Source organism: Equus asinus, chromosome X (genome assembly GCF_041296235.1).
Source record: "Equus asinus isolate D_3611 breed Donkey chromosome X, EquAss-T2T_v2, whole genome shotgun sequence".
Taxonomy (NCBI): Eukaryota; Metazoa; Chordata; class Mammalia; order Perissodactyla; family Equidae; genus Equus; species Equus asinus.
Window position 1 is genome coordinate 15,621,013 of NC_091820.1, and position 15,364 is coordinate 15,636,376.

General features: G+C 49.2%; 1 protein-coding gene across 25 annotated transcripts in view; it reads right to left on the reverse strand.

The window, feature by feature from the left end:
• Positions 1-15,364, reverse strand: part of MAP7D2 (MAP7 domain containing 2) — a 100,666-nt gene that overhangs the window by 45,275 nt on the left and 40,027 nt on the right. For all 25 annotated transcript variants that reach the window (XM_070502200.1, XM_070502206.1, XM_014847904.3 and 22 more), the window contains exons 2-4: positions 8,206-8,283; positions 6,907-7,070; positions 287-398 (exon numbers count right to left, since the gene is read on the reverse strand). In XM_070502200.1, the coding sequence (XP_070358301.1) occupies positions 287-398; positions 6,907-7,070; positions 8,206-8,283 (354 nt within the window). The remainder of the gene's footprint in view (positions 1-286; positions 399-6,906; positions 7,071-8,205; positions 8,284-15,364) is intronic.

A 15,364-nucleotide genomic window follows, 5' to 3' on the forward strand; every position in this document is an offset into this window, starting at 1 on the left:
ACCAGGCTCTGCATTCATTTTCTTTGCTTTTCTTTTGCTTTACCTCAAAGCCCAGTTATTGCATCAACTGCTATTTGCTACCAAAAGGAATGCACAGACCCCCTTCACGAGAGATGCATACACAGGAAGCCTGGCAGTTTTAAACATCACTTCTGAAAAACGTACCTGCAGACCGCGACAAAGCATCCCCCAGATCCTGCGGGTGCCTGCGATGTCCCTGATCTCCAACGCCTCCCCTCCGATCTCCCACCGGGGCCCTGCAATGCAGGGACGGCTCTACACTCACCCTCGCGTCCTCCGGATGCTGCGGCCAGCGATGCTCCCCATGAGCACTTCTTTTTCAGCTCCAGCTGCTGCGTGCGCTCCAGGGACCGGCGCATCATCGCCTCCAGCCGCTCCTGCCCAGTTCATGCAAGGAAGAGCGAGATTAACCACGCAGCCCCACTGCACTGCCACGCCTCAGTGCTGGGGTGAGTCACCAAATGGGGCTCTCTGTGCTCAGTATCCAAACCCCAGACGCACGTGCTTTCTCTGCCACGCCAGTGGGTGGAGAGTAAACAACGTGGCTAGTGCTGGCTCCCAGCCCCATCACCTCGTCCCCTCCCCCAGGGAGAGGCTGCTGCCGCAGCCAGGCCTTGATTTGTTTAAGAATATGCCAGACCAGCATTAACTCCTTGACGCCTGTCTCCAGTCCTGTTTTGTCCCATCTAGTAGAACTGGAATTGTGCACTAGAACCAACTACATCCTCTCTAGTTGAAAAGCATAAAGACTTCTGATTCGAGAAAATTTAAATTAAAATATAATTTGAATTTTTCTAGCCTTATGATAACCTTTTTGGGGTGATACATGACTTTGAGATCTAGTTTGCAAAGCCCCATTCTTATCTGAGACCTCCTTGAAGGCGAATCAATTGTTTTGTACATTGTAACACTTTTCTGCTACATAGCATTCTGAGGATAATACTGCATATTTCAAAATTTAAAAGAGACATGAGCAGGGAACATTCTGGCCACAGAATAAAGCATCTACGCATTCTCAGAGTTCGATGGGGTGAGAGGAAGAAGAACTAAACAGTTCCTAGCCAGAAGAGAAAAACAACAACCAGGCTTTTCTCTTAAGAGTATTTATCAGAAGCACTCTCCTGTATTAACCAAATTGTTAGTTTCATAAAGCTGGGCCTGAATGCTGGTAAATACGTCCTTGGCACTGGAGTGAAGCTGTTCTAATTCTGCACGCCCCACCACCCCAATGACGCTGCAAGTACAAATCCTCTCCCCACCTGCAGTGGAGGTGGCCTGAAGCCAGGCAACGGTTCCGCGGACGCTCTCTCACCCTCCTAAAACCCAGCCCTGAGGTACCCCAGGAACTGGACCAATCCTAGATCAACTGCCAAACAAAAAGATCCTATTTTCTCATGGCTTAAATAAGCAAGCAGAGTTAATTTATGGCCACACTGAGTAACCGTGACTTAAGGATCTGGGAAAGGCTCCTTTATTTCACTTACTAGAAACAGAAAGGTCACTCAGGACGTATCTGGATCCATCCCTTTCATCTACCCCAGAGGGATGAGATGAGCAAACTCCACATCTCAGCCTCCTCTGGCATAATTTTTCTCTGAATAGCACTTTGCTAAGACACAGCCTCACCAGGGACCTGTGATCAGAAAGGGGATTTTTTTTTGCTCCTGTAAATTTCAGATTTGTATTTGCTCTAGTTTTTGGCTGAACCTCTACAATCATGAGTGTGCACTTCCTGGCAGAGTCCTGTCCTCATGACCCTGGCCCATTAAATTCTGACAGCCAACCCTAGTGGTCCACCTGAGAAAAGTTGGGGGCTTGGAGAGACTAGAACTTCTTGACTCAAGATTGGGGCTGAATAGCATTTCATTGTATGGATTTAACGCAAAGTATTTAACCAATGACCTAATTTAAGTGTTGAAACCTTTCACCTCAATGTGAATTTAGCATTGAGTGGGTTATAGGAGATTTCCTACGTGCCAGAAGGACCTCACAAGACAGTCTCTCACCTACTAGGAGACCACTGAGAATAAAGAACACCAAGATTTGTCAGGCTAACCTTACCACTGAACAGCTATCTAGGGGCATAACTATAAAGGAATGCTCACCTGAAGCCAGAACTACTCCTGGACCATTCAGTTCCCTTTAGGAAAAAATACCTCTGCCATCCACTCCCAATCCACTGAGCTGCTCCCAATTCCACCAGTGGAGATTCAGTCCTCTGAACCATAAGTAGGCTTAGAAAAATGAAGCACCCCTGAGAGAGGATACAATCAGTTTGTGGCACCCACTTTTGGAGAGATGATGAAAAATAGGTGGTTACCAAGCTCTATGGTAAGGGGACTTATGGAACCGAGTCATCAGAATGAGGTAATTCAAACATGTCAAAACCAAAACTGGTCCACTCCACTTTTGTTAGTTAGTCCTATACAGGTCAGTATTACCTAGTACGTGTATCTTTCTGTTCCTTGGTGTAATGAAATGAAAAGAATACTGGATTTGGAGTCAGGAGATATGGATTCAAATCCCACCGCTGCCTGTCACTTTTTAGCCCTGTGACCTTGAGTTAATCGTTTAACAGCCTTGGGCATCAGTTTCCTCATTTATAAAATGGGAATGATATTACCTAAACACCAGATTATTCAAGTCCTCAAGATAATGACTGTATAGCAAGTCCTTCACCAAGGCTAAATGAATCCGAATTTGAAGAGGAGGATTGCTCCTAACAGGGCTGTTTAGAGCAGTGGTTCTCAAACCTGAGTGAGCTTGCATCAGAATCCCCTGGAGGGCTTGTTAAAACACCAATTGCTGGGCCCCGCCCCCAGAGTTTCTGATTCTACAGGTTTGGAGTGGAGTGTGCTGATAATCTGCACCTCTGACAAGTTCCTAGGAGACGCCGCTGCTGCTGGTCCTGGGACTGCACTGAGAGAACCACTGGTTCGAGGAAAGGCTGAGCATGAGAAGGAGCACGCGAGACAGTTCAATCCGATCAGAAGAACAGTGTTAATGAATGTTAGTGCTGCATACTGTGTACCACAATTCCTGCCAAGTTCCTGTTCTCCTGAGTACCATCTGATGATCAATCGAGGATGGAGAAAGAGCAAGGCAGATTCTTGTCCCTAGAATGTCCTCTATTGGGTGGGGCTTAGTGGAAGGAAAGAACAAGGGGACCTCACCTTGACCCCTTGAGCTTTGGCCCTAGATGTGCCTGGATGAACTCAGAGGAGCATCACGACCCAGGTAACCCGCTGAGCTGGCCAAGCAGTATAAAAGGCCTCCAGCAGAGCATGGCCTGGGCACTGCTACCGAGACAGCCGTCTCTAGCAGGAGTGGAGGGCTGGCTGTGCCTTTTCCACTGCCCTTAGTACATGCGTTCAGGGGATGACAGTGTGGGGACAAGCCCCCAAGTGGTCCTTAGCAAGGCACTGTACAGGGCCTTTCTCTCTACAAACAGACAACCATGTCTGACCAGAAGGCCATGTAGTCACCATGGCCTCATGCCAGCCAATGCCCTCCGAGAGTGGCCAGCTTTCAGCTTAGTGAAGTTTTCGTTTAGGTGAGTTCAGAAATTTCTCCTTTTTACACTCAGCCCCGTGGGTTTTGTTAGGTATCAAGAAATAACAGTACGAGAAGTTGTGATGTGTCAAAATCACTCCTGAGATGAAGCTACTCTTTGAAAGAAGCCTTTCCTGGTTACCTGTTTAGCCTGAGGAATGTGGAGTTGGCTTCACCAGATCCCATTTTCCAGGGCCTCCAGTAAGGAAGCTGTACTCCCTTGAGTGGAGAATGGGTGGGCACATTGTGTTGTCAGCCGTAACCCAGGTAGGTGACAAGGGTTTGTTCCAGAAGCTCAATTCTTGGGAGCTGTGTGGCATGTGAAGCTTGGAAGAACCCACCTGGAGGAGAAGGCAGCCTCCAGTGAGAGAATGAGCTCAAGGTCAGGGTCTCAAGTGGACACTGGACAACCCCCCTTCCCCAGGACAGGCCTGCCAGCCTCTAGCTCTCCCGGCCCACCAGCCCTCTGGGAACCAGGCTGTCTTTGGTGCCTACTTGTGCCTCAGTGGACAGGAGGCCTCCTGACCAAGTCTGGGGCTCATCTGCACAAATGTGAGGAGTTACCCCAAGTGACATCCTGGCAACCCTAGGGACATGGAACCAGGGCAGGGCTAGGGGGGAAGTGGGGTGTCAATAGGCCTTTTATGAGCTCCTAATATCAGACCCAGAGAGGTAGGACTTGGTGGGCAATCCAAACACTTCCCAATCAGCTAGGGAAGCAAAATGGACTACAAGGGAACGAACCATCTTTCTGCACAGATTTCTCCTTGGTTGACAGAGACAGAGTGTGACAAAAAGAACTTAAATCTGACACTGAGAAGAGAATGGAGAATCTTCACAACCATGGGCCAAGCAGGCAGCAGCCCTCCCACAGATCTCCACTGAACCATGGGAGCAAATGCAGAAGGTTTCCTTTGGAAAGGGAATTCTGTGGTGTAGATCTATCTATTCTCGCCAAAGACCACCCATGAGAACACCAAAGAGGCCTCTGCACTGGCAGAGCGTTGACACCGACGTAGTTAACAGGCCAGCCTGCATGTGGAAAGTCCCTAAGCTCCACCTGGGTCTCCTGGGGCCTGGAGGGCAGGAGCAGGTGGCAGAGGGAGGCCGTGCTTCCTTGGGTTGCTAGACAACCACGGAGGCCCAGCTCTCAGCCCTGCCCTGCTGTGTTCGGGGAGAAGAGGAAAGCAACTCGGCTTGTGTTTGTGCTGACGAGGGTCAGGCAGCATCCCCCATTCCCTGCCATCGCACATTAGGGGTGAAAGGGAGCACAGAAAGCAAACAGAAAATTATCCGGAAGCACAACCACTAAAGATTCAGCTGCATCAGGACCAACCATCTGGCACGACATTCCTTCATCTGCAAGAGGGGGAGTCTGACAGCTTGATTTAAAATGCCTCTGGCACTGTTGTTCAACAGAGACAAATTACAGACAGGGAATGCCTCAAAGGCAGACCCCTGTGACACTGTCAGCTGTGTCAGAGGCTTGGGAAGTGTCCCCCCGACTTCACGGGGCTCCTTCCTGGAAGCAGCAGTGACACACTTGCTCTGGAAGCAGCAATCCCGCAGGATGTCAGGAATCAAGATGAAGAGCTCAAGGAGGAAGTGAACAAGCTGTGAGTCAAGGAACGGAGGATGGGAAGAAAACGGGCGAGTCCAGTGACTCAGACAAACACACACAGGCCGGGAGAGGAGAGATCTGTGTCAGGGGACTCAAACAGCCTATCACAGTGTGGCTGTCTTCTCGGTCTACAGACTGCGCCATAATCTTTTCTGCATAGTGCCCTCTTGACCTTGCTTTAGCCAAGGTCACCTGAAGTCACTGAAGGGAATCTAACATTTCTAAGCATTATTCTGTGCTAAGTGCTTGCTGGGCACTTTCACAAGAGTCACTTCCTTTAACTCCTGTGAGCCCCTGTTTTGGGCTGAGGAGAATGAGTTAGAGGGTGATGAGGGGCCACGTGACTCGCCCCTGGCCACTAGCTGTTAGAGGCAGAGCTGGGATTTGCGCCAGGAGCAGATGAAGCCACAAAGTGATCAGACTGCAGCCAGCAACAGGGGACCATGGCTAAGACCCTTGCTTAGATCTTCATTCCCTAAGAACAAAGAAAGCATCCTTTAAATGAGTGCTTCGTGGGCAAAGATGGATCTAATTGTGTGTGTGCATGCGTGTGCGCATGTTCATGCTTTTTAAATTAAAAAAAGAAGAGGGGTAAAGATATATAGTGATAAACAATTCAGAAATTTAAAAAAATACTGAATTTGGGGCCGGCCCGGTGGCACAGTGGTTAAGTTCGCACGTTCCACTTTGGTTCACCGGTTCGCATCCCAGGTGCGGACACGGCACCACTTGGCAAAAGTCATGCTGTGGTAGGCGTCCCACATTAAAAGTAGAGGAAGATGGGCACGGATGTTAGCTCAGGGCCAGTCTTCCTCAGCAAAAAGAGGAGGATTGGCAGCAGGTGTTAGCTCAGGGCTAATCTTCCTCAAAAAAAAAAAAAGCTTTAAAAAAATACTGAATTTATACATACATCTCTGTATCCTATAGTGTGGGCAATTAACAAACCTCTATATGGTTCATACTAAATGACGAGTCATTATTACCTTATGAATAAAAAATGATCATCACCTGATACAAAGCTATGATTACATTCTTAAAATATACTTGTTAAGAAAATCTATAGCCCAAATACGCTTTCTAAATATATTTTGAAAGTTTAGTATTAAAGGACCCTGTAGGGGTAATTACATTCCATTTCTTTTTTAAAAGGTAACTGGAGAGAAAAAAGCAAGGCACTGCATTAAAATTTAAATATACTAGTATCTTTGTACTTGAAGTGAGACTGCAATTTTTCAATGTGAATAACAGGATCAAGTCAGCCTCTACCCTCACAGCCCTTCTCTAGCCTCTTGTCTGCCCTGGAGCCATGGACTCCCAGCATAACCCCCAGGTCTAAATCCCCCAGCCCCTATCCACAATCCCCTCCAAATCTTAGAGTCAGAGAAGGTTAGGCCTGGAAGAGACCTTGGAGATTGCCAAATCCAACGTTCTCACCTCAGAGACAAGCAAATCAAAGCCCAGAGAGGCCAACTGGCTTGTCCAAGGTCACACAGTAAATTAACACCTGAATTGAATGCATAAGTCTCTTCATTCCTATCCTAGTGCTGATTCCACTATATCCTGTCCTGCTGCTAAAAGAAGGCACAGTGAGCCACCAGGGAGAAGGGTTAGGAGCACATCTCTCTCAGACCCCTGAGTTGGGCAGGACACCCAGATGCCCTGAACACCAAGCCCTGGGGCCAGTGAGATGGCTTGGGGCTCCCAGATCTTACCTCCTCCTCCCGGAGCTTCTGCTTCCTCTTCTCTTCCACAGCAGCCCTCTTCTGGTCCTCCCGCTGCCGCTGCTCTTCCAGTTTCCGCCATCGCTCCTCAATTTGCTTTTCGTACTGGAGCTTGGCTCTTTTCTGTTTCTCCAGGATCTGCTGCTCCCGGGCAGCTGGGGGAAGGAAAGCGGAAGAGAGGTGTCATTATCAGAGCACCCCACACCGTTTGGATTAAGACCAAAAACGCAGAAGCAAGAGTGAGACCAAAAAAAGAGCCTGGTGGGATCCTAGGCTAGGTCATCGAGATGAAGGGTTCTGGCCCCTCTGCCACTAGCTGGGTGAGCCTGAGCATGGTAACCACGCAACCTCTGCTTCAGTCTGCTCCTCTGTAAAGTGGGGACAGTCATGTTTGCAACACCACAGTGTTGTGAAGATTGAACGAGGCAATGCACGGAAAGTGCGCAGTCAGTGCCCCTCCCTACACATGGGAGCCATGACTATTACTGCTATCATTAAGTCAGACTTGTCACAATGGCTAAGCCATACATGTTGAGAAACAAGAGCTGTAAGAGAACATTTGTTGAAAACAATTTAACTGTGCATGCAGCACGCACCAGACACTGAGCCAGGTGAGGGCATAAACACATGAAAAGGATGGCCTTCCACTCAGGACATTTACTGAGGGGCCTTAACTCCATCTAGCTGAGTCAGGGAAGGGTTCCCTGGAGGATGCAATGCCTGAGCTGACCAGCAGGAGGCAGTCAAGGGAGAACTTAAAGCTCCTCATTTGCCTCAATTCCGTGGGAAAACCACTATCTACCTACCTCATAGCAGCCTGTGGGGAATGTGCTGTACTTATCTGTCCAGAGCCTGCAAGAGGCAAAACAGCCTTTCTCAACTAGGTTCTCCATCCTAGCACAAAACATGTCTTGAGTTTTGATTTTCTCAGTTCTCCCAAGGATGGTCCTTCTAGATGCCCCAGAGAGAGCCTGAGTGAGTGGACACCTGAGAGGGCAGGGACAGCAACTGTTTCTCATTCTTCACCATTGTATCCACAACCCCTAGCACAGTGCCTAGAACACAGCAGAGGTTCAACGTTTGCTAAGTGAGTAAATGCACTGTTCTGAGAACTATGTAACAATTGTGAACGTGCCAGTTGCAGAGTGGGTTCGCCCCCAGTCCTTCAGATTCATCTGGCAATTGTCCTAATTCTCTTCCCATTCAGTCACAAATTTCTAAGGATCTTTACAAGAGACATCATCACATCTCCACTCCCTTGGATCTAAACAGCCAAAGCGCACAACTTACCAAGACATTTTTCTCTTTCTTCTCGTCTTTCTTTAGCTAGCCTTTGTCTCTCATCAGATTTTAAAAATCCATCCATGCCTACAAGAGAGAACACACAATGAAATACTTCTCCTGCCCTCTTTCCCTATCTGCTGCGTGCCCGGGGCTGCTGGGCCTGCACCCTGGGTCTGGCTACATGCACACATTGCCCATTGCCATTGATTCATCCGTGAAGGCCAGATCTATCACCCCCCACTACACTCATGGCCCAGCCCTGAGAGCCAAGGGGCGGCAGCCACGGCTGCCACACTCACCCACCAAGCTGTGCTGTCGTGGCCCCAACACCAGCCCCAGAGAACCAAACCTTAGTCCTCTGTCTCCAGGCCTGGCTTGGGAGGGGTCAGAAAGTGCAATAAATGACAGAGAGACCTGACAGTGTAGAGAAAAGTCCACCAGGCCTCCCCCAGCCAGGCTCTCAGGGGAGGGGAGAAGCACAAAAGTGGGCACGATTGTTACAGGGAGTGAACGTCCTACTTCCTAGAAGGAGCCAACTGCCGAGGGATACGTGTGAGCTCGTGTAAGCTCTGAGAAATACAACACTCAAGTTCGATTCTGATTCTGCTAAGTTTGCTCCAATGTCAATCTTAGCATTTTAGAACCACAAGGAAGAAATACAATATACTCCTGTTTGTTATTTAAATATCCACAACAAATAAAATGGAACAAATGGCAGTTCTCCCCACAAATGTCGGAAACACTCCCAGGAGCTCCACATCTCCACTCATCTTCTACAGGATCCTAAAGGGCCTCCTAAATCAAAGACTAAATGATCTTTATGGTCGTTTTAGGACTGGAAATAATTTACTGCACTTGGTCACAATTGGTCATTCATAAGTATTATTTATTCAGTGTTCCAGCTCAACATTCTAGAAAAACCGGCTTTAGTGTTAGTACCACCAGATCCACTTTGCCAGCTCCGGGGCCTCCTCTCTGGTAGTGTCACACATGTGGACTTCAGAGTGTGCTTTGCTACCATGGGAACCCACACCCCTTCAGGGAGCTTTCTGCCGCCGTCCAGGAGAGGGACTCGGAGGCTTGGGAATGCAGACGGACATGGACGTGACAAACATTGGATTGTCACGATTCCCCACAAGCATGTGATTTTGCAGCCTGGAGGTATCAGAGATATTAAAACTTAAGAGAGAAGTACTAGAAAATCAACCCAGACTGCAAGTGCCATTCCTCATGTTTGTTTCTAGCTAACTCTTATGATACTACCAACAACATGAACGCCATCAAGAATTTAAAGGCCCAACTTCTCAGCTCATCATTGCTGGCCCCCACAACCTGACCCCAACTCTCTTCCCAACTTGACCTCCGCACTGCCCCTTTCTCCCACGCACCTTACAGCTCAAACTGCCCCTTTTCCCATCACCCCCCGCACCTGTTTAAACCCCACCCACCTTCAAGACCCCAAGGTTTCCCAGACCCCATGATGCTCTGTGCTCCCACACGGTTGGCAGAACCCTAAATTCTTTCTGCTCGGCTGTTGAGTTCTCCTCTAATTCAATCTCCCCAGGGGAGGGAGAGGCTACTGAGACAACCAAGCGGTGGCTTATGCATCTCTGGGTCGCCCAGCTCAGGCCACTGCCCCCACCCCAGTGGCCCCAAGGTACACAGACAATGCTCGAGGGCAGGTATGTAGCCAGTGGAAGGGGAGCAGGGAGATAAAACGTTGCTCTTTTCTCTCAACACTTTCAGGTTCTAGTCTCTACCTCAAGCATCTGATTACTAAGAATTTGTTCTATGTGAAAAGCTACCAAGAGAAGCCTAGGACCCCTGGACAGACACTTGCATCAACCCATCCACCTAAGCAGGACCCGCACCTCAGTCCATCCTCCAGATGTTAATGGGCCTGCCCCATATCTAAGGTACAGCCCGAGAAGCAATGAAGTGTTCTTCAAACAGAAGAGAGAAAAAAACTGGGGGAAAGGGGTCAGGCATATTTGAAACTGGCCACATTACCTTGAGGCTTTACAAACAGAAGGCTGCTTGTTCCAGGGGCGTGCATGATTTTAGGTTGCCCCCTTGTGGGCACTTGTAAGAGTCACACCTTCAAATCATTTCCTTTCCAGAAAATTTCCATTATCATGTTCTCAGTCATCATCACCTGCTTCGTCATAACAGGAGCAGTTACTACGGACCAACGGCACTGCCTGGATTTACTGAGCCCAATCATCCTTTGATGACAGAGGTACTATTATGATCCTCACCTTATAGGTGCAGAAAGGGAGGCACAGAGAGGTTAATTAACTTGTCTGAGGTCACATCATCAGGAAGTGGAGAAGCCAGATTCCAACACAAGAACCTGACTCCAGGACTCATTCTCTTAATTAATGCTTTCCTATGCAGCTCTCCAGCAAAGAGAAAACGTAATCCCTCCATCTTGAGTGCCCATGAATGAAAGCTGTAACACAGGGTCGCATGCAGGGAACAAATCCCATTCTTGTCCCAGGAATGAGCCTGCAAATTTGGAAAGGAGAAGTACGAGTCTAACTCATTAGAGAAGTACTAAAAGTAAGCACTACTGTGACCAAGCACTGGCTGGCTGGGTACAGTTATGGCCACCGCCCAGACAGGCTAATTATTTGCTTCCTCTTCAAACTGATAGTTTAGAAATGTTTGTTCAACCATGTTTTAGAGAGGGTGATGCTGGTGTGGAAGGAGGGTAGCCAGAGGACCCCAGGGGCAACGGTACCAAGCAATTCCGCTTTGGCCCCACTGAAGGGGATGAAGTGACTCAAACAGCCCAACGTGGGCAACCTGGAGTCTCTGTGCTGTCACATGGCAGCCATGAGCCATGTATGGCTATTTAAATTTAACACATCAAAATTAAACGCAATCAAAAGTTCAGTTCCAGCCACACTGGGCCCATTTCAGGCACGTACTTGCCACATGAGTTGGCTTACCATGCTGCACAGCACTGAATGAGAAGCTGGGCGGCTCACTCCTATCATCCTCTCCCCTCACATTTAGTTGCTGTGGGACACGTGCATAAGGAAGATGTCTGAGTTCAATCAGGGTTGAGTTCTGCTGGGTGAGTAAGGCTGGGAAAGGGCCTCATACCTCCACACAGCATCTGCCTCTCCTGATTAAAAGATTTGTCAAGCAAACATTTCCAGAACATCTATTTGAAAAGAAGCCAAATACTTATCTCACATCTCCAACTTCCATCTTATGACTCTTGATGACCCTCCAGGGGCCCCTGCCAAGAGGCCCTGAGCCTAGCCCGAGGAAAGATGGGGTGGAGCACAAACCAGAAGCCTCTATTTGTTAGGGGCCAAGGGCTTGACCAGTTATTACAACTGCAGCAACACAGCCAGAGGAACAGAGGTGGACTATGATTACCAGAGCCAGGGCGAGTGACCTCAACACATGAACACCAACAATACCAGGAGACCCCTCTAAAGACACGGGACACTCGAGGTAATGCCGGATTTCATTCCAAAAGGAAGCCTCTCTGTACGGCCCGAAATCCTAATGTGTTTCATTGTCCTACCCAATCATCCTTTGCCCCTTGTCTTACATGTGTACACTTAACGTCTTTCTTTTATTAAACCAGAGACCCAATTTTATCTTTGAACCCCATGAAAACAGATGGAGAACAGATCCGTGCTTGCCAGGGGTAGGGAAGAGGAATGGAAGGGAAGTGGGTGGCTATAAAAGGCATCATGAAGGGTTCTTGTGGTGATGGAAATGTTCTCTATCTTGACTGTCCCCGTGTCAAGATCCTGGCTGCGACAGTGGACTACAGTCTGCACGTTCGTACTGCTGGGGGAAACGGGTGAAGGGTACATGGCATCTCTCTGTAGTACTGCTCACAACTACATGCGACTCTACAGTGACCTCAAAATAGAAGTTTAATTGTAAAAAATCTGGCCCAAGTGTGAAGCCTTGGGAGGGACTCAAAGAAAAGAAGGAGCAAGGGACCCCTTCTTGGAAGTGTCCCAACCAGGAGAAGGACAAGGGGCACCCATGTCAGAACCACCTCTGCCCCATTCTTGATGCAGTAATGCTTCCCAGGACAACAGAATTCAGGTCCTGTGCACCCTGAAATGGAGGCCTTTTCCTGGGCAATTCATCCCTACAGGAAATGAGATGAGCCAGGGGTACTGGCAGCCAAACAACTATTTTACGTTAACAGAACAGCATAAAATTTCCTACTTCACTGATTTGCTCTTGCTTGGAGTAACTTCCCGTTATCCTTGGGCTGCAGCAACGCATTTTTAAAAACTAATTCTAAAATGAATTTTATTAGCCTGAGGCACTCTCCCACTTGAATATTAATGAGCTGATATTAGTCAATTATTCATGGTCCTGGTAATAACCATTATCGAAATACACAGTTTTTAGGGGAAGCCAGCTGTGTTTGACTTTTAAAAATTGCATCAAATGAATTTTAAAGTACTCTTTCCAATCACATCACACTCACATCCGTGCAACTGTAATGTCCAGAAAAAAAGAAAGGGAACCAGGAACGAAGAGCTCATCAAATAGGAAGTGCAATGTCAGCCAGCCCCCTCCTCCAGGGTGCCCTCCCCTCTGTGAACTGACAGGCACTGAAGCAGTCACACCTCCGTAGTCACTGTTTGTGCTGTGATGATCTAAGCGCAAGGAGATCAATGGTTCTCACCTGTGGCTACACAATGGCCTCACCCGGGGAGCTTTCAAAGTTACAGATGCCTGCGCCTCCCTGCCAGAGGCTGACCTAGTTGGCTCAGGTGTGGCCAGGGCCTTGGCACTTTAAAAGCTCCCACGTGCTTCTAATGTGCAGCAGCAGGCCTGAGAACGGTCCCAGCTCCTCCCACTCGAGCATGCATCAGAACCACCTGTGAACCCAGAGGGCGGGGCGGCACCTCCAGAGCTTCTGATGGATGGGCCTGGGGCAAGCCAGAGAATCCCGCCTTTCTAACAAGCTCCCAGGTGAGGCTGATGCTGTTGGTCCGGAACCCACTCCTGGAGAGCCATTGTTGTAGATTATGCTGATTCGGCAGGGCAAGGCCCTGCCTGTGGCTCGTCTCTGAATGTCCAGAGGGCAGCAGGGTGTGGGGCTCACAGAGTGGGCCCCAAAACACATCTGCAGAAGGAATGATCAGCCACCTGCCTGCACCGCCCCCCCGCAGCGTTTACCTTTGCCGTAGCCCCGCGCACTATCGCCTGGGCCCGTGCATCTACCCCTTGCCCTCCAAGCTTTTGTCTCGTCTCGGGATCCCCAGCACCTTGCCCATGGTATTCAAACATCTGCTGAACGAACGGGCCATAAATATTATGTCCCACTGACAGAAACTCTCCCATTTGTAGCGCATTTTAACCTTGTATCAGAAGTGTCTATAAAAACAAGTAACATTTTAAAGCATCTTCTACCCATTATCCTGGAGTTGTGCAAGGAATACAAAGGTAAAGAAAGGAGGGCAGCTTTCCTTGCTGCTCCCCATACCCCCCACCCCCAGGCTGAAATGACTCTTTCCTCTAAATTCCATCAGAGGTCCGCTTCTCACAGCCCTTTTCCCTCTTTCATTTGAATTGGGGTCCTTCCCTCCTTCATTCATGGTCCTCAAGCACAGGAAGCTCCACTCTCCATAGGCCCTCTCTCACGGCCCCCCTTTCCAGTCCATCTACCAGTAAATAAGCTTCTTAAGGGCAGGGCCCATGTCCCATTTCTTCTTGTAGCCCCCAAAGGGCCTAGCACAGTGTTCTGTACACATTAAGCACTCAATAAATGCTGAGTTCACAAGCACCTACTGTGTGCCAGGCCTGGAGTGGCTGTTTTCTAATTTCCCACAATCCTGTGACAGCATCAGGACAAGGATGATCACCCCTGTGGCCTCTGTATGGCCTGACCCACTTATTAAACTTTAGAAGCCGCAGTTCCCATACTGAAAAGGGCTATGCAACGCTGGCTCTGGGGATGCACCCTCTCGGACGGCGTCACCACACTGTGAGAAGGCCGAGGCACACGGCCAGTCCCACGGAAGCGCTCCAATCCGCAGCTGCAGACGAGTTCTGAGCCGAAGGCCAGCACCAACTGCCAGCCGCAGAGTGTGCCACCCTGGCCCTCCAACCGCCCCCAGGAGAGAACCAAGTGAGAACCACCCAGCCAAGCCTAGGCAGCACACAGAACCCTGAGAAAGAAGGCAGCATTTTACACCGCTGAGTTTTAGTGTCATTTGTTACACAGCTATATAACCAGAAAACCAGTCCACTGATCAACCAAAAGCAAACAAGCAGCACTTTCTGATCACCCCAGATTACATACCACCCGAGACTGCTCAGTCTCACCAGCTCACTGACCTGGCCCTTGGCCACCTGCCACACTTCTCGGGCAGAACCATTCTAGTGATGGCTCGTGCAGTTCCCTCAGTCACCACACCCTGGAAGCTGCCCCCCACTGCCCTTGACAGAGGAGCCCCCAGGTGTGGCACTGGCTGACAAGGAGCGACCCCAGCACCTTGACATTGACCAGGCCAGACCTGCAGAGGCTTCCGACAGAGGCCAGGAACCACGACCTGGAGCAAAAAGGAATTAAGGCCCTATGGCATACGCTCTGATTGGGAGACAGGAAGGCAACAACAGACGAAGTGTTTGCCCTTCTTTCTACCAGTGAACTGCTCCCAGTCGGAGGGATTCATACTCTCTCTGGACATGGCCTGTGGGTCCAAGTGCCTGGCTGTGTGTGGCTGTAAGGCCATGGTCAGCTTGGTGACAGAGCACCTTTTATGTCCTCTCCTTCCTCCCCTGGCTCACACTCCTTTCCCCTCACTCTCAGTTCCCTGGGGGCAAACTCCTCAATAAAATGTGGATATGTGAGGGGCCAACCCGAGGCCGAGTGGTAAAGTTTGCGTGCTCTGCTGCAGCAGCCCAGGGTTTCGCTGGTTCGGATCCTGGGCGCGGACATGGCACCGTTCATCAGGCCATGCTGAGGCAGCGTCCCACATGCCACAACTAGAAGGACCCACAACTAAGAATATACAACTATGTACCAGAGGGTTTTGGGGAGAAAAAGGAAAAATAAAATCTTTAAAAAAAAATATGGATATGTGTGAAAAAGGAGGGGAACCTGTATATGAATGTTCACAGCAGCATTATTCATAATAGCCACAAAGTGGAAACAACCCAAATG